This window comes from Uloborus diversus, chromosome 5 (assembly GCF_026930045.1).
Source record: "Uloborus diversus isolate 005 chromosome 5, Udiv.v.3.1, whole genome shotgun sequence".
In the NCBI taxonomy this organism is placed as follows: domain Eukaryota; kingdom Metazoa; phylum Arthropoda; class Arachnida; order Araneae; family Uloboridae; genus Uloborus; species Uloborus diversus.
Genome location: NC_072735.1, coordinates 162,489,523 through 162,509,994, shown reverse-complemented (window position 1 = coordinate 162,509,994; position 20,472 = coordinate 162,489,523). Strand labels below are relative to the sequence as shown.

Here is a 20,472-nt window from a genome sequence, read left to right as displayed (position 1 = left end):
ATGCTTCTGAAAAGGTAAAATTTAGAAATGGCTATTTTATTAACATTTAAACTTAGTCTTTACGTTTCCTCAAATTCTGTGAAAAACATAACTTAATTGTAATTTCCTAGAAGCAGTATGAAGAAACTAAATTGTAGTTACCAGTTAGTAAGCATTAACCCCACGTTAGAATTTTGAGAAGATATGCATGATCTCATTGTTACAGTTTTAAACATTAGTAATATAGATAATTAGGCCATCTATGTCCAATTTTTTATTGGATGGACGTTGCATTCTGAGCAGGGGTCGATCCAGGTTTTATTTTTTGGGTCCCCATTTTGTGAAAAGACAAAATATTTTTGTGAAATTTCGTTATTTTTGTGAAAAAGCAAAATATTTTTGTGCATTTTCTTTATTTTTGTAAAAAAGACCTTCTCGTGATTTTTTTCTTGAAAAAGATTATATTAAAGCATTTTTAGCTGTCATATCGTTATACAGTGGCGTAGCTAGACCCGACTTTCGGGGGGGGGGGGGTTACTTCTTTTATATATATATATATATATATATATGTATGTATGTATGTATAATCGCTTGGAATTTTTTCCTTTTCTTCCTTTTTTTTTCTTTCTCTTCTCTCTTCTTTTTCTCTTTTTTTTTTTTTTTGAGACTAACTTTTCGGGGGGGGGAGGGGGGTTGTCCCCAAACCCCCCCCTTAGCTACGCCCCTGTCGTTATAGAAAAGGCCTAGACAGGTTTCAGGGGTGATTGCAAGTTCTTGAAGAATACCTGAAAGCCGTCAAGAGAAAATGCGCTGGGGGAGGGGGGAAGTAAGACCCTTAACATTTTATTCGTAATTTGACACATACATTACATTTATTGCTTTTTACAAATATACATATGCAAGGCACACTTTCTTAAGGTGAAAGTCTCACAACAGATTTCCTGTTTGCCCCTCTCAAATACTTTAAGAGCAATGAAAATTGCACATGCTGCTGAACGTAATGATAACTCCTAATAAATACAATATGAACAGACTCAAAGATATCACATATTTCTTAACACAGAAGTGAAATACTCATTAAAGATTCCATGTATGTGTTTGAAAAACTTAAAAGTAATTAAAACCCAAAATAATACTGCACCAGCATTCAGCATTTAATTTTTTGACTTTTGACGTTCTTAAAGAGTAGGTATTTTGTTTTAAAAATTTGCAATTTAATGATGTTAATAAATATATAAGAAATTTTATTTGTTTGCCTCTTAACAAGGTACAGTAAACATCAAAAATGCGAAAAATTCGTTTACCATGTCCGATGTAAGGAAATCAAGATCTTCAAAACAAATAAAAATATAAAAACAGCATGTAAAATAATTTTATTTTAAGTAAAGTTATTTTAGAATTGGATTTTGAAACTCAACACAAATTAATACTAAATATATATTGCGTAATCAAGGTAAAATTTAGGATTTTCCTGAAAACAAGCTACCAATCACAAGTGTCCCTCTCCCGTCCCCCCTCTGACGCTCTCAAGCAAAAACACCTCACACAGCAAGCAAAAAGATAAGATGGGGGAAGGTGGAAGAGGCTCCCGCGTAGACATTTGCGGTTAAAAAATATTGTGAAAAGGCTGCCTTTTTATAAATTTTTGTGAAGGGGCTGCTTTTACGACGCGGAATTTTGTGAATGGGGCCGCTTTTGAGATGGGGAATTTTGTGAATGGGGCCGCTTTTGCCATGCAGAATTTTGTGAAGGGGCTGCAAAGCGGCCCCAATTTGGCGCTGGATCGACCCCTGCTGAGCAAACACTAGGGGGGGGGGGGGTCATTTTTTTTTTATCTTAGATTAAATCCTAGTCCCACGCTTACTAAAATCTTATTTTTCTACTTGTTTACTGTTAAAACCTTGCATTGTTTTACAAATTTTGACATTAAAATTCACTTTTGGACATAAGTGCAATTGATAAATGAGCGAAAGCATTCCTATATTTGTTCTGAATCAAATTCATAGACACACTGTAGATAATGAAGCTTTATGTCAGTTTTACATACTTTATTGAAGATGCAATGAATGAAAGGGGGCTCCACCAAACCAAGCACTGCTACCAGAGGTCTACTGTACTAGTCCCCAAACAGAAGTCTTAAAACAGACCAGTAGCTGAAGCAGAATTCAGCAAACACCTTATAGAAATATGAATCTCGCATGGTTCAAACAAATCATGACCAAGGTGTTCAAACCTAGAGGCAGAAAACACTTCACAATCATACAGGGTGTGAGTAATAGTTTTCCTCCTTAAAGAGGTAACCTCTGCAAATTGGATCATTACTGACACCCATTACAGCAAGGTGCCGCTTTAAGGTGTAAAGGGGGTTGCTGATTCTCTCCTTCAAGCCAGTATCCAGCTCCAAAGAGCTGGGAGATGGTAAAAGGTCAACACCCACACAAACCACCCTATATGAGTGCAAAGCAAATTATAATGAGGTTTCGCCTGGTTCCTTGATGGGATGGTTTAGACATCATACAACCCAGATGCCATCCATTCATTAGCATGGTGCCTCACACCTTAGATTGGGTGTCCATTTTAGTCGCTTTTTACGATATGCATGGACTACATTGGGACTATTCTGCTCCGGTCACCACACAGATATACAAACTTTATCTTTATTACAACTATATACTGTTGCTGATATTTTTGATTCAGAAACTTGTAGCTTTAATCATAAAATGTTATTTTTTTTTAAATCTTTGAAAAAGAAATAAAATTGTTACACTAAAGACGATCTTGATTTACTTTACTCCTCTTTATATCATCTTTTACCATTAAATTCAATTTTGAAAAATCTCCACCCACTTTCTATTCTGCATCACATTCAGTGAAAATGTCCTGATCTTTCTAAGAAATTCTTCAGCTCTACTTTCTTCATTCATGAAAGAATCATCTGATTGGTTTTCAGCAAAAAGTGTACAAAAACGACCCATTTATCTCTCGTAACGATTTAGCATTGAACTATTAGACATGAAGAAGCTTCGATAATTTGCACAAGGCTTGGGGTCATAAAATGACCAACGCCCGTCCTCACGGGTTAAGTATGCTTGTAATCACAACGTCCTCCAAGTGAAATTATGCTTCTGAGGGTGCTGGACGAGGGATTGCTCAGCTTCTGGTCTAAATCCTATCCAACTGGTTAAACCACAAATAGTGGTAGGTACGGGAAATTTTTTGATGGAATGGGAACGTTGCTTTCTCACCCATTGTTGCTGAAAAATATTGTTTTATATTTTATGTAAATGATTGTTCTTTCTCAGTTTATTTTTAATCTATTCAAAAAAGATTTTTCAGCAAAGATATTTGGGAATGCTGATCAATCAATTATTTAATAAAGTGGGGATCTTTAACATTGAGTCTATATGGCAAAATATTTGGTTTCGGGAAATTTTATTTGTATCAGCGTGATATTGGTTTATCCGTTACTCAATTAAGCATGTTTTTCTATGTTTTAAAAAATGTCATCTTCATGTTTAGTTATATTTATAAATGTAATGGAATTTGAGAATAAATTCAAATTTGGTTTTTTAAATTAGCTAGGGAAAAAGTCGGAGAATGTCTTTAGAATAGTGGATCGGCTATTCCGGACCTTCAATGAGTTCTGCTTTGATAATTTTCTGTTAAAAACTAAATTTACTTTAATATGGTGAAAACATTTCAAAACAATATTTAATATACCTTTTCCTTTTTCAGATGCAGCTTGTAATTTCAATTATTTTGCTTGTTTCATTACTTTGTTCAGCATTTGCACAAGATGAAAGCCAAGCACGTTTATTGGTACGCAAGCAATTCTTGAACAAATATTTAGTAGAAGGCAGGGATTTGGTGTCGTTATACAACATTTACAACGTTGGAGAAAGGTGAAGATAATTTATTTATTTTCTTTGGAAAATAATTATTCATTCCGATTAGTGATCATTCATAAGCATCATGTGTTTTCGTTTCATAAAGTTGTTTGATTTTCCCTTTAAAGCTTTATTAATGTGATTTTTGTTTTCTTGAGTGAATATCAATGTGGAGATGAGCATAATTTTATGCTTTAAGTATGTTTTATAAAAGAAAAAAGGGAAAAGTTTTTAATGTGCTGTTTATTTATTGCCTAGCAAACAAGCCTGCACTCATTAGATAATTTTTGGTAAAGTTAAGCATCTCACAGGCAAAAAGTTGTTCTGTCAAGACAGCATCAAAAATTGGTTAAAATCATCAAGATCTGAATAAGCTAAATTTATTTATAAAATATTGTTTCATGTAGTTAATTAGATTTAAATCTCATTAATAATTGTTATATTTCAGACTGATGAGTCCACATTAAGAACAAAACCTTAGAGTAGAAGTTAAAATGGAGGGAGCATGTTCAATCATTGACTTAACAAAAGCTGAACTGAAGACCTGAAGTCATGTGACTCAAGATCAACGAATGGTTGGCACGTTTTGCGTGAAACACACAAAAGAAACCAGATTTCTTCCAATGCTTTGCTTCCAAGTCCATCACGTGACTTGGGGTCTTGGCTTTATGAATGAAAGTCTTCACTCCCTCCATTTTATCTCTTCTCAATGGACAAAACTGCAATGTTTGGATGGCATAATTGGGCTGTTCGTGTATCTCAAGCTATTCTGCAGTACTTAACTAAAATGAAACGTGAACTACCATACCACATTTTTTTTTCTGAAAATTAAATTTAAATGGTTGTTGCTAAAGGATAAAGCTAATGATTGGTTATTATTATGAAATCGGCTTTTGAGTTATTTTTTAGAGTACCGTATATACTCTCGTCAGTCGACCCCCTTCTTTTGGGAAGAAAATCGAAAACCCGCATATAAGTTGACCTGCTTATTTCTGAAAAAAATCGGGAACATTTTGCCGCTATTTTTGAATATAAACATTACAAAAAGGTAGGAAATTAAATGTAATGAACATTCGTATGTTGAAAAACGTCAGATTTTCATATTTTTGCACAAAAAGTGTTCACTTCTGTGATCATGATTTTTGTAAAGGGTTCAACTTCGCTGTTACGATTTTGTTGTTTGTTGCTTTTATTTTGAATTAATATCAATAAAATTCTGCACTGTAGCCATATAACATTACTTTAAAAAAATGAGCATTAATTCCCGATTATTGGGAAAATTCGAGAACATGGCGATTTCCGCAATTTTTGCATTGTTGGCCGATTACTGTAATTATTTCGCCTTTATTACTGTCAGGCTATGTAAAATAAAAGCAGAATGTGTAAATGTAAGCAGAATGTAAAAAACAGCTGTGTGTTTCAACATCTGTTTAAAAGAGTTGGACTAAAGTCGGAAAAATGAGTTTTTTTCCAAAAATTGTTCTGGGAAAATTTTTAGAAATTCTGCCAACGCGTATAAGTCGACCCCTAAACTTTTAACCTCATTTTTTGTGCTAAATTTCTTGACTTTTACATAGTGATGTAAAATACCCGGGTATTTATTTTTAGGGGTAAATACCCAGGGTATATACCCGGGTAAATACCCAAAATGGGTATTTACCCGGGTATTTATTTCAAATATTTATATACAACTAAAATACTTTTCTGTATGTATTTCACTATGTATATATATAACAACCATATACAAAACAATACATTTTTGTCCAAAAATTGTATTTTGATTACATATTTAAAGAATTGTGTGAAACAACTTAGCCATCTAATATGATATTCACATTTAACGTGTTGGATATGCCTAATCAATGTTGATAGCCGAATTTCAGATATAAAAAGCCATTCTACAAAAAGAAAAAAGCTTAACAGGTTACAAATAAAAGTAAACATCAATTTTTTAAGGTCCTTGTCTTTTATAACCCAGTTATATGCCCCTGTATGACATGCGCACTTAAAATTCGCAAAGCCACTTCTACTATAATACTGGTTCCACGTAAACTTCTCCACCATAACAAAGGTTTCATACTCTCTAATCCTTCCCACAATATTTTCCTTCCCCATATCCCAGTCTTTTCCCTATAATGAACAAGTTCAGTCTTCAGTTGAACACTATCTAATTTCATATGCTTCCCAACTTGATAGATAAACGTTAAACCATCGAACGGATCAGGTGGTTTCAGTTCCCCCGCCTTGCATCATCCAAAATATCTGCAGCAAGATGAATTGGACCCCAATGCCAAATTCCTTCCTTTCTTTAAACTTATTCAAAATTTCTATTTCTTCATTTTTTTGCAAAGGGGACATGGGAAGCTGTTCCAATAATACATTCTCTAATTTATTGAACTGCACATTGACCAAATGTATTTGCGGATCATTTGATTCCAGAGATAAAGTCAACTTCACTATTGGTTCTAAAATATGAATCATTTTATCAATACGAAGTCAAAAAACTTCATCATTTAGGAGCCTCTTCTTTGATGCACTGGACAACTGAGATTCACTGACTATAACTGCCCCATCTGGTTTTCACTGGAAGTTTAAAAAAAGTAGCAGATTTCGCCACCTCTTGTTTTGAATTTCGACGAATATTGCTTGTAATACATGGCTTCGTTTTACTGTTTTCACAATTTCAATTGTATGTGACAGAAAATTTTGAAGTGATTTACACTGCAATTTTTTTTTTTGCTTATTAATGTGAAAACTGTTTCTATATTTGCCACGTTATCACTTAAACAGCAATAAAATAAGTAACATCATAGTCTTAATAACTTCTCAGTTTATTCTCCCAAACATCCCTCATAATTCTTTTTTTTTTTTTTTTCATTTTGGATATGGCTAACCTAGATTGTTATTTTGAAATCCTGAAGTTCATCATTAAATTGCTTATACTTCTCCAATTATGACATTGAAAAGAAAGATTCTTCGGTTTACAATATGTTTCTTTCATAATTTCATCAAGTCTCAATAAAAAATATTATTAACTGTGTAACACATATGTATGTATCTGTTTTACCAATTATTTCATATTTAGATTTTTAATAAAAATTCCCATTCACTTTTTGCATTTTTTTGTAAAATACCCAGTTTTTGGGTATTTACCCAGGCCTTGGGTAAATACCCGAAAAATATTTATCTACCCACTGGGTATTTACCTGATCCACATCACTATTTTTACACGAGTATATATAATACTGCTTTTGTAGACTGTTGTTTTATTAAAATTCAAACTCAAAAGTTTTCTGTTTAATACAAGTCAGAATTATAATTGACATTTTATATTTAGTTAAGAGTGCCACAGTTAGGCAACCCTAGTTACAGTCTAGTGGTTAAGATTGCTGTCGTTTTTCCAGCAATTCGAGCCCCATCCTGCATGAATTTAGGAAGAATCTTTCCTCTTCAGTTTTATGTCCTGGTTCATACACTTGTTGAGAAATTTTACTTAAGCTTTTATTTAACTGTTTCCAAGGGCTTCAAATGAATTGGAAGTGTTTAAAGCATGACGTACACACTTTTTTTACCAAAGTAAAATAAAAGATGTGTATCTATACATTCAATGCTCTCAATTTTAATTTTTTTTTCCTGCACGCAAACAGCTTGTTACAGCAACAAGATGCATTGGGTGGAAACTTGCAACTCATCAGTTAGTTTTTTTTTTCATTTTTAACTAACTGAGACTTTTCTGTTACATATAAAATTTGTTTACTAACCAAATATAGTTTCTCTAAAATTGTAGTTGTTGACAGAACTGTAGAAACCATGGTATTTACCGTAGTATCTAAAACCTTGCCAACCATGCCTCAGACCCAAGACCAACTTTAAATAAAAGTTTTCTTCCTTTTTTTGTATTAATTGGTTCCAAGCACTGAACAGTATAGAAAAAATGTTTAAAAAATTATATTATTATTATTTTGAGAAAATTAGTGTCTTCTGGAAGACACACGAAAATAATGTTCTACATCAGAAAAAGGTAGATTTGAGTTAAACACAATTGTTAAGGAATTCTTCAACTGTTTAATAGTGTTTAGTGTCTCCTATAAACAATGCCAGGATTGAGGAGAGGAGGTTAAGTCAAAGATAGCAAACAATAACATGCAAAATTATTCATGGAGAAAGTACAAACTATGTAAAAAGTGAATATTTATTTTTGTATGGAAATGAAAACCAATGTTAAGCACAGATTTCCAAATGAATTGTTTTGAACATTTAATTTTCTCTCTGAACTGTGATCAATCTCTTATTTATATAATATTAGTAAAGTTTTGAAAGTTTGTTATTATGTTCCAATATATTATTTGTTATTGTTTTACAGTAATACTTATTTTTTTAAAAAATTACAGTGCGGCCATTAATGTTCAACTAAAAGACGCTAGCTTCACCGAAGCAGATTTTGAATTTGTTATTGGATTTCCTAGCATGAAGCTTGATAGGCTTGGACCGTATCCTTTTGCATCTGACTGTTTACAATTCTGGTGTTTCATTTTTTTAAACATAGTTCTTAAATAATTCTACTTCAGTTTAGCATATTGAGAAGTTAATTTAAAAAGGAGAATAAACTAGGGTATCTTTGTAAAAATTCCAACCAAACAAATACTTGGGCCAGTCAATTTGTGTGGCTGTGTTATGCACACATTTGGATGCTGCTTTGCAAGACCTATGTGCTCCAAAAATTATTTTCTTAAAGTAATTTTTAAGAAATTTTTTTCTTCCCTGCACACAGTTTTTGTCATGTATAACATTTGAGCTCTGAGGCATTTAATTTAGTGATGCAACAAATATTTGGCTGGGGTCAAATACTTGAAAAAAAAAAAAAAAAAACAGCCTGTTTGTCACTTTGCGTTGAAAGTTTTACATCTTTAAATTTGTATTCTTCATGTTTATTGAATATTTTTAATGAAGTCAGCCTATAACACATTGTCAGGTTCATTATCGAGTGTATTATCATTTTTAATGGTGTACATTAATGCAGTGCTTCTCAACCGGTGTGCCGTGACAAGGTCCTTAGTGTGCCTTGGTATTTTCAGAGTTGTAAAATAAGGAAGAGCACCTATTTTACCTGCGCAAGAAATCTCATACGAGGAAGTGAGAAGCAAAGTAATGTAAGTGCCGAAATTAAAACTTTGGAGATAATCGATACAAATGGTAGGTGGTACACTAGTAGCTCTGGTGGGTGCTGCTATACAGCATGATTAAGAAACAAAATCAACGAAAGCCTTCCAAGGATGAACTTGAAATACCTTTTACTCCAAACTTTAAAAAATACACTTACATCCCTTTGCTTCTCACTGCCTCATATGATGTTCCTAGTTTCATAAATTGTTGCTACTTTTATTAAACTAATACCAACGGTGTGAGCATTTATTTTACCATCATGTAAAGAAATCGTACGGGAAACAATAGGTTTTGCTGGAATGTATGAAGTGGTCAAAGTGCCCATTCCAGACGATGTTACCGGGTGACTAATCAATGACATGACGGAGGAAATTAAAAACAATGGTTGATAAACTACGAGTAACTGATTTTTTTTAAACTTCAAGTTGATGAATCAACTGATATAAAAGGTACACTATTCTTGCTGATGAGGACGGAATTCAAGACCATTTTTTTCTGCAAAGAACTTTCTCATCATGCAACGGATGATGAAATATTCTGCATTATAGCTAAATTAATAAAAAGCAACAGGATTCAGTGTTACTACTATACATGCGCATGCAGTGATGGATAATTTGCATAGATGGGAAATATTGAAGGGATCATGTTGGATGCGAGAAATCAAAATTTAGGTGTTTAAATCGGTTTTCTCCATTGTGAAACTTTACTGGCAAACAATATGACATATGAGCTGAAGTTAGCCATGGTTAAGGCAAGAAAAACCGTCGACTTCATACAATTAAAACCACTTAATTCTCATACTTTCATTGTACTTTTGGAAGACGTGGGGGTAGATAATCACTCCCTTCTTCTCCAGTTTGCTGTTTTTTGAAAAGCAAGGTCCAGCCAAGAAGTTTTGAGTTGGGGGACGAGGTACAAATTTCTGATGTTTCACGACGAAACGAAACATACTAGTTTATTACAAGACAAATTTTCTGAGAAAACAAGCATACGCGGCTGATATTTTTTAGAATCTTTACGAACTAAATCAAAGAATTCAAGGACGCTGTGAGTATTGTATTCTTATGCATGCACAATTAAACGGATTCAAACCAAAAATCCAGCACTGGAGAGAGGGATTCTATCGTGGCTCTCTGGACATGTTTAAACAGACCAACTATAGTTGGGGAAAACCTAGCATGGCAGAACTATGAGGGCTACGCAGATTCAAATTGCAGCATTACAATGTTGCCAAGTTAGCTTTGCCCCAACTATACATGCACCAAAAAAAAAAAAAACTCAAAATGGTGGTAGAATATTTGGCTATGATTCAAAACAAAGTTTGAGCACTACTTCAAGTTGACTGGCACAGAACAATATGACTGGGTTTGTGATCCGTTGAAGCATCAGCAAAGAACTTTTTTCATAAGAAAAATGCATTGATCTCAGGAGTGACTGCTCCTTAAAACTGGGATTTAGCGCCTTTGGGCGTATATTGGCTGTTATTAAAAAGACTATACCTAAAAGTTTCTGATCACGTTATTCATGAGCTGTTACTGTTACCATTGACAATTTTCAAGAACAACAAAATGTTGTGGCTAGATCATCGATTTAAAAACTTCCTGTAACTCTTCAAATTATACAGCTGAATAAAAATCGTAGCTTTCTCTCAAGACAAGCATAACTTTCTCAGCCGTGTTAAGTGAAAGTTTGGGACTTGCTGGTTGCTGGTCATTATATAATCTAAAATTCATGATGAACTTTAATTCAATTTCTAAAGAAACTGAAGTATTTTAAAGATTAATTGTAAAATCCATATTGAAACGCTGTTTTTTTCCCTTTCTGGCTTCGATTAGTGAATGGTAAAAACATCGCCCATATTGACGTATGAAATTTGGTTCAGTGTGCCGCAAGAATCGAGCCAACTATCAAGTGTGCCGTAAAGTAAAAAAGTTTGAGAAGCACTGCATTAATGAATGGTTACTAAGCGATATCTACAAAATTACCCCCCAGAAAACCATACAAAATAGTTTTCCCCGACATGTTAGGAAGGGTTGATACTTATTTTATCTTATTAAAGTAATTATAATACACTCATAAACCATACTTAAAGAATAACTTAAATAAAAAGACTCAAAAAACTTTTATTTTTCTTATACTTTGAAATGTAAAATTTTCTCCAGGCATTACTATTAAGATTCTCAAAAACCTCCTTTGTAATGTCTGCAGTTGTATGATATGTACCAGGATCCAATCAGATTTTTAATTTACCGCAAGGGAAAAAAGGGACCTGAAGTCTAAAACTACTGGTACTTTATATTATAGCTACACGTAATACTTCGTACATAAAAATTAAAGTCTTTTACCCCACTTTTATATGCTAATTCAACTAAAACATTAAAAATATATATATAGTGTGCTAATGCTATTTTTTAAGTAATAAATTGCCATTTTGAATAACATAGAGCAATTTGTTCATTAGCACTAAATATTGCATATGTATAATCCATACACTGCAATAAATCTTCACGAAGTTTTTGTTTTGAAAGATAATGAAGTTCTGTTTCATGTTAAAATAGGGTATGATTGTTTAAAAATTAGTTTAAAATTGTTTTAACCAAATGATGAACCTTTTTATAAAACCTTCACAAGAGAAAAGAAGCATTCAAGCAAAGAAGCTGTTCAAACCTTGCATAGTATTATCGAGGTACAAAATCATGATTTTTAAAATAAAACAAAACTTTAAATCAAGGGACCAAAAATAATTGTAGTGGTCAATTGTGAATGTGATATTTACAAAATAAAAGAAATAAGACTTAATCAAGTTTTAAAATATAATTAACTAAAGGGTTCAGATACTTTGGCAGACATATTTTGGGAAAATATCAATACATAAACAGAGAAGTATTCTGATTTAAAAACACCATATGAAAAATTAAATTTCAAATTGCTACAACAAGAACACAGCTAAATAAAAAAATTCATGATCGCAAAAGTGGAACTGTTTTCTCTAGATGTTTAGAACAAAAGAAAATAAAAATTAAAAAATACTGCACTAAAATATTCAGTGTCATAAAATTGAAATGAACAGTCAAGCTTTATAAAACCTCAAAATGCATCATTATTTTAATCAGAAAGGCGGAGAGAGAAATAAGAATCATCTAGAGTGCAAGTAATTCTAACATATGCTATCACTTAAAAATGGAATTTTTCGGACTAAACAAACAAACAAAAAAAGAAAACTGCCCTTCTTGGCATTGACTTTTATTAGAAGTCATTAATAACCATTAATGTAAATTGGCTTCTTCAAAAATAATTGAAAGGACACAAAAACTAGAGAAGTGGTTAAAATGATAAACTAAAATGTTACACAACTACTTTGAAAAAAGAAATATGGGAAAAATGAATTGAAACTTGAAAAAATTATTTTTTGGGACTTGGGAATATATCATAATTTCATCATCTGTTATCGTAAAACAGTTACTTTTTGTACACACGCAAATTATGATGTGAGAACAATAATTTTTCAGAATTTTTATTGGAAAGTCTATTTTTCTTTTTTTCATAAATGTTTCCAGCTTCTGAGAACAATCATTCATTATAAACAGTGCTCCCTGGTGCTGAAAGGTATTTCCTGTTGAGCTGAGATAGATTAGGAAAAGCTTCAGTGTTTTGTGCCCACCATTTTAAGGGACAGTCGGTTCTTTGCAATAGCGGCTGGGAAAGATGTCGGTCAATTTCATTTTGAGTGGAGGTTTCTTCCAGGGCTTTACTTATTGGTTGCATTGCAATTTCATTGAAACACGCCCACAAAGAATTTTGTGATGGAACCAATGAACTTGAAATATTTTTCTCTGGTAATTCAGCTGGTTTAGAGCCGGTACTTTTCATAATAGCTTAAGTTTTGACTTAACTTCAGTGTCTTTTGCTTTAATTTTGTTGAAAACAATTAACTTAAATCTGGGATCTAAAACTGTAGCAATGCATAGTGTTCATTGTTTTGAATTGATGAAAATCTCTTCTCTAAACTTTGACTAAGAGTATGCTTCACTGTACCAACTCCAGAAAAGTCACTTGATTTATCCAAATATAATTTTAATGTTGCAAGCATTGGGATGACTTCAGAAATGAATGATTTTGATTATGAAATTCGCTTTGTTTCTTCAAATGGTTTCAGAAGATGCAGCACCTTTTCCAAAATTGTCCACCGATTTGAACATAAGTTGTTTATATCCCCAAATGTAGAAGCATTTAGAGAAACTGCGTTTTTTTGTTCTAGTCATCTTTCCAGCATGTAATATGTGCTGTTCCATCTAGTAGGCACGCTTTGTATTAGTTTTTTCTCAGGAACTTTCAACTCATTTGCTTGAATGCTTCTCAATCTTGAGCATGCTAGGGGAGAATGACTGAAATGTGTTACAATCTTTTTCCTTGAGCAATTAAATCGCTTATTGATCTTTGTGATGTTCAACTATTGCATACAGTCAAATGCAAGGAGTGTAGAAAGTAGGATTCACTTTTCAAATTTGAAATGCATACTCCTTTCATGATATTTGATCCTTCATCGCGTAATACTATGGATTTTGTCATTCAGATTCCAGACGTCAACCACTGTGTTGAACATATCACAGATGGCTTCTCAGTATGGCTTCCCGGAAAATGCTTAGCTTCCAGTGCAAGGTAATGACAAGTAAAATCCTTTGATATCCAGTGGACAGTAAAGCTCATAAAACTTTGATTGCTGACAGAACTAGTCCAAATATCCAATGTTAGTGACATGAATTCTGCATCTGATATTAATGTTGTAACTTTTGTTTTGCAATCTTCATAAAGAGAAGGAATAACACTTTCTCTTTGAAATATTCCCGGCTGGGAATTTTATATTGTGGCTGAGCTTTTTTCATTAAATTAATAAAGCTTTCATCTTCGACAAAACTAAATAGTTGATTGTCGCATGCTATCATTTCCGCTGTTGAAGTAAGCAGTTCTACTGAACGGTTGTCATTAATGTCCCAAATTGTTTTCTTCTCAAAAAGTGAATCTAATGTTTCTTGCTTCCTTTTCCCCACCTTGACTTGTACTGGGTGTTGCTGGTGTATTTACTTCCGTAACTGCATCACAAGTTTTGTTTTTACTTTTTTCACGATATTCTTCTGGATGTTTTTTAGCCAAATGATTAATCAGTGAGCTTGTAGTTGCTTTTTTTTTCCCCAATTCTTCCTCTTGACAGAATATTTTTGCACAATTTACTTCTTGCTTTTTGTGTAATCATTTGGTATGGGTTCAAAAATACTCCAAACTATACTTCTTTTATTGACAGAAAAATCCATTTTGCTTTCTTTGAACTCAGAACAGAATAAAATACTTGCATAGAGCAACTAATATTATCAGTTAGAACTAGGCCACTCTTTTGAAAGGGGTTAGGGTAGTGACAGAACAACTGTTGAGGGTGTTGAAAGAACAGGCATTGTAAAGTAAAAAAAAATGTGATACCAGATTAAACCAAAACCTGGATCTGCACAGAGCTCCTACTTCTTGCTATTTATAACTCTTATCAGTTAGAACCAATCCATTAGTTGAAAGGGGTTAAGGAGGAAATAATACAGAACAAGTGTTGGTAGAGTATCAAAAGAACAGATTTTGAAGGTAAAGGAAGAATGTTGAAAAAGGAAGTTCTTAAGAAAGGGAGGTAAAAAAAGCTTATTTGAATAGATTCTTATGTTTTTTAGATTGCCAGTTTATAAAAAAAATTAAATAGTTTTAGATAAGGTGAATAGGATTAACCAATGACTTAAATAGTTTTAATTAGAAGTCAAAAAATATATTAATAATTAAGAAATGAGCATTAGATAGCAGATTCAGGTTTCTTTAGCCCCTCCCCCCTATTTATTTGAGAAGCATAGTGAAATGATGTTTCTAGTAGAAAGTTATTGCTGTTTCAAAAGCTAAGAAATAAAGCTCTTATCTTTAGAAAGTGTTCCAAAAAATGTTTCCCCCCTTCTCTTAGTAATTATTGGGCCAAATATTTTTTAAAGTTAATGCTAATGCTTTCAAAAAATAATTAATTTGCTCCGAAACTTTTTTTATATTGTGGTATAGTATTTTAAGCTGTTTAATGCAAAGAAATGTGCTTTATATGCAACCTGTGCTTTGTTTTTAAACAAAAAGAAGTTAACTATTTGGCGGCCGAATATTCGGCAAAATTACTATTCGTTGCATCCCTACATTTAATCTCACTTCTTAATTATTTTTATTTTACTTTTACAGTTGAAATTGATTATAGTGACAACTCTGTTGTTTCGTTGCTTGGCTATAGCGTCATACATGTTCTCAACCATTGATGTTATTACAGATTTAAACTCTATTTGAAAAAGGACTTAGAAGAAATAATTGTCGTATTATGTGTAATTTGAAATTAGAGACGTACCGAGTACTTGGTAACTACTCGGTACTCGGCCTACTCGGCCAATATACCAAGTACTCGGTACTCGGCCAATATGCCGAGTACTCGGTACTCGGCCAAATTTCGATCAGATACTCGGCCAATACCGAGTAGTTGCAAAAAATTGAATGTATTAAAATTTACAAAAAAGCTCAAGCATATATAATTTTCTGCAACCATTTACAATTCAAATTTAAATTTTGAGAATAATGAAGTTTGAAATACTTCAATGGAATAAATCTTGGTTCGAATGTCTCGAAAGTTAATAAAACTTTTTTGTTAAAAATTGTGCAAATATGGAATTTTTGCTACAAACTAAAATTAGTTATAAGATATATAAAAATACCTTAGCTTTAAAAATAAAAGGAAATAAAACAACGTTAGAAGCACAGTGCAGGATCACTGCAGACACGTGTTTTGGCGTTACGCGGAATTTCTTTTTCAATGCGCAAAATGTGAGCTCGTTGATTTAAAGGCATCCGGCAAAAGTCGAATTTTTTGTCGCATGCCTTTACATTCTTTAGTTCACATGTTATGCACTGAAAAGACGATCCCTGTAACACAGAAAAACGTGTCTGCAGTGTTCCTGCACATTTGTTTTTTTGCTTTGAAAAATTATTTATGTTTAGCGAACTAGACCTATAATGAATAAATTTCTATAATTTGTTTTAATTCCAACTTGATAAGTCATACCTTTTATTTATTCATTTTTAATTTAAAAAATATTATTTTTGCAAAATTTAGTAGTTAATTTTCAGCAGGAATTTAGTTTAAAAACTATTATATGGACAAGGAGGTCTATACTACTATTTCAATAAGTTCAAAATTCATCGGTGTGTGTCGGTGGTTCTTCTTTCAACATAATTGGTACTGTGAAACTCGGCCGAGTGGTGAAAGGCCGAGTTACTCGGTAACTCGGTACTCGGCCGAGTAGTAAAAGGCCGAGTACTCGGTACTCGGCCAAAGTGCTACTCGGTACGTCTCTATTTGAAATTAAATAAATAGTGACATAACCTTAACTTTTTCGAAGAGGGGCAAATATATCTCATACTGTTATACTCAGACCAAAACGAACTGGTCTTTTTAATTTTACTGCTGCTGAAGTTACTTATCAACCTTCTGAAGACAGTAAAGAAATTCAGGTAATTTCAAATACCATTTTTTAATTCTCCTTTTCTTTGTAAAATTCTGATTATAAAAATTTATTATGTGACCAAAAGTGCTTGTAGCACACAGCATTTAGTTCCAATTATTTCAGAGTCAAAACATGCAAAATTAAATGATTAGTTTTTTGTGAAATTTTATACTCAGTTAAATTTTAAGTATTCAAAGAGCAGTTTGCACCGTTTTGAGGCAATGTTCTACTTTGTTGCTTCAAAATTGCAACACCATTCTATTTTACTGCATATGAAGTGTGGATAAACTGAAAAAAAGGTTATCCACTGATATTTCATATCACAATATTATTAAAATTGTACTTAAATTTCTAAGTGCATTTTCAGTTTTTTATATTAGTGCAGTTCAGTTTTCTCTTGTTAGAGGCTTCTAAGCATTGTATTCAACTTGTTTTTTTTTTTTTTTTTTTTTTTTTGTCTATGCTGATTAGATCCAGTTGATTACTCTATATTGAAAAAAGCTGTAGTTTTGCATAATTTCACAATATTATCTTATTCCTTATTCAGCTCACTAACTACTCTTTTTAAGTTAAATTAATATACTTAATAAATAACAAAAATAATGCTGATGTATTGGATAACCTTAAAAATGAATACATAACACAATCACCAAACAGATGGCCTTTGCAGTAAAAATTGTATGCACTGTGATCTATGTTGAATAAAATATACTGTTTAATAAAAAGGAAGTATTTTTAAGCTGATAAAAGGAAAATAATACTAGATGTTCTAAATGTATCAACTAGATACCTTTTGTATTAAGAACTTCTAAAAATCTGGAAAGAATAATTATTTATAGCTACTTTAAATGAATGTTATAAAATAAGATACTGTAAAAGCACTTATCTTCATGAAAATGAAGATTTTGTAACAAGCACAGTTTGATAGATAAATTACAGATTTAATAAATTTAGAAACTTGTATTTTTTTAAGGTAATGCAAGTTTGCTAAATAGTTTTTCTTTCGTTTTTTTTTTCTTTTTTTAAAATAAATGCAGCTTTCCTATTAGGTGCTTAAATATACAAGGCAGACGAACTAAGTTTTTCTAAAATTACACAGAGAAAAAATCCAAGTAGTTCTTTTTTTTATTTATTCAATTATCAGAATTTTTCAGTCTTTTGCATTTCAAAATAGTCCAAAAAGCATATTTCAGCCAAATCTTCATTTACTACCTAATTTGCTTGATTACTTAAGATTTATTAAGATATATTATGTACCGTTGAAGGGATGCATAGTGTACATAAATTTTAACACTAGAATATTTAAATGACAAGAGAAAAAAATAACTAAAGAAGTCCAAGAACACTTGGAGTAGGCATAAAATTGTGCTCATACCTGCTCACCTTTAGCATCCCCAATAAACGATGCAGTCAGAGCAAGAAAAGAAAAAAAAATTATGGAAAACGAAAATATTCATGTAACAGCGCTCTTATAAAAAATATTTCCTGCCAAATTTTCATCAACATTAATTTTTATGAGTCTTCATTATTGAAATATTTTTACATAGTATTTTCATACTTAGGCTCTTATTTTTTCTTCTTTGATAAAAAAAAAATTGTATTCCTAAATGCATTAAACCAGGAAAAATAATGTCTACAATGGAAAACATATTGATTTTCTTTAAACCTACTTGTCCTGTTTCTATAATTGTTGTCACTGATACATTAAGTAAATAAATTACACAATTTGTAATTTTTTTTTAAATCATCAAACAAAATATGCGTTGATTTTTAATGTTCTGTAATGTACTTCAGACTTGTGGTTCATTTGTAGATACTGCAAAGTACTTTCCATGTTTTAGAATACGTTATTTTAATTTTCCTTTTTTTATTTCTTGTAAATAGCTATGATTATGAGGAAATTAATTTGCAAGAATTTATTCTTGGTTATTTGTAATTAATGTCTGAGCTACCACAGTAAATTATTTCTTTGATTATTTATACCAAGGCCCATTTACATATTGTATTTTTTATAATCAAGATTTTCAAACAGTATGCTCCTATAAAAATCTCTACATATGAGGAAATGAAATTACAAGATTTTACTCTTAATTATTTAATTAATTATGAAGAAATTAGGTACAAATATGAATATTAAACATTTCTAAACAATTAATTGATAAAATCTTCATGATTTTCCTAAAATAAAATTGTATTTCTTGCAAATAGTGTTTAAACCTAATAAACCCAATTTAAACCAAAAAAAACCTGGTTTAAACAAAAAATTTTATTTTTTATCAACTTTGGTATCATATCAGATTTCTCGGAGAAAAAATAACAAATTTGTTTACCTATTAATTCTTACCTATAGAAAATTTTTGTATGATTTATTCGAATCCAAAAAATATTTTCAAAAATTTTGTATTTATAAATGTATTCTTCGCAGCAAAATAATTAGTTTGAAACTAATTATTTCATGTGTATCACTAGTCATTGTGTCATATTTTTTTAAGTTATAATAGTAGTTAGATTTTATTTAAATTTGAATTTTTATATGTCCGAAACATAGTTCAGATGGTTGCAATTAAAAATTCACAAAACACTAATTTGATATTCTTGTGAAAAATTAATTTTTATATTCTGGAAAAAATTGCATCTCTTGAGTCATGGAAAGTTATGAGCAGGGGTCAGGGAAATTATGGAAACTCGAGATGTAGCAGACACCCTGCAAATCCGAAAGAATCATACAAGGCTCTAGCACAATTAAGTGTAAGATTGCAACAAGGCAGCTTGTCATTTAGTTCATATTTTTCCCAAAAGCGGACCTTGTGTATCGGCATTACAAAATAACCTGCAAAATTACTTTAGTCTATAATTTCTACTTTGTGGTTGAAAACTTACATATAATTCTTCCAATCTTCTAGGTTTCCTACTCAACAGAACTTGGTGAGTTAAGAATCAGCGGAGCCAGAGAATTTGATAGAAAATTTTCTCCTCACATGGTAATTTTTTTTCCTTTTTAAAGTAAACTGGCATAGGCTGCATTTTCTTCAAGTATAGATAGCCTATGTAGAAACAATTTAAACAACGAATCTCTTCTAACCTGTACGACTTTTGAAATACTAAGCCATGTTTAAGATTTTACTGATTTGATATTTATCCTATAACTATCTCTGAGACATGTGGTCTTATTTACGGGTCATGCCCATAATAGTGAAATTTTGTTACAACAAAGTACCCATTTCAGCACTATAAATTTAGTCCTAATTCAATTGACACTACATTGCCTGAAATGCAGTACAAGGAACAAATTTTGCTGACCCTTGAAGTTTGTTGTAACGCGATTTCGCTGTATTCACATCCAGTGATAAAGCAGTTTTGGCCTAAATACAAGCCAAGGCCACCATGTCTTGCATGTTATTGTAGGTCAAGATGTTTATTACAAAATAAGTTCTATTTTAACAAATCTATGAGTTAAAAATACCAAACTTGTAAAAGTATTTGAATGACATTATATGTACCAAGTGTATAAAACTAAAATTGATAGATTTCCTTTACTTAATAGATGGACTGGACTGCTTTTGCTGTGATGACATTGCCTTCTCTTGGAATTCCATTTCTATTATGGTACAGAAGTAAATCTAAATATGAAAGTATTGTTAAACAAAAGAAACATTAATAAAAAATATTTAGTTTTGTATGTTTGCCTTCTGTTTTATTAATTCAGACCACTTGTCATTTGATACCATTATAGAAATTAAAAATTTTAGTACAGGGTTGACCGGAATGGTCCTTATGTTTTTCGAAAAAAAAATTCAAACGTCTGAAATAAATTGGATATTAATTTAAATACTTTCACAAACAGTTGAACAGATTTAGTGTAGCAGAAGAACTTTTCTCTTTGTCCA

General features: G+C 31.7%; 1 protein-coding gene across 1 annotated transcript; it reads left to right on the top strand.

The window, feature by feature from the left end:
- The first annotated feature begins 3,682 nt into the window (after positions 1-3,682).
- On the top strand, positions 3,683-20,264 carry LOC129222097 (translocon-associated protein subunit beta-like). Its single transcript, XM_054856536.1, has 5 exons — positions 3,683-3,881; positions 8,258-8,356; positions 16,481-16,592; positions 19,489-19,566; positions 20,130-20,264. The coding sequence occupies exons 1-5, from the start codon at positions 3,715-3,717 to the stop codon at positions 20,241-20,243; spliced, it is 570 nt and encodes a 189-aa protein (XP_054712511.1). The 5' UTR covers positions 3,683-3,714; the 3' UTR covers positions 20,244-20,264.
- The last annotated feature ends 208 nt before the right edge of the window (positions 20,265-20,472 follow it).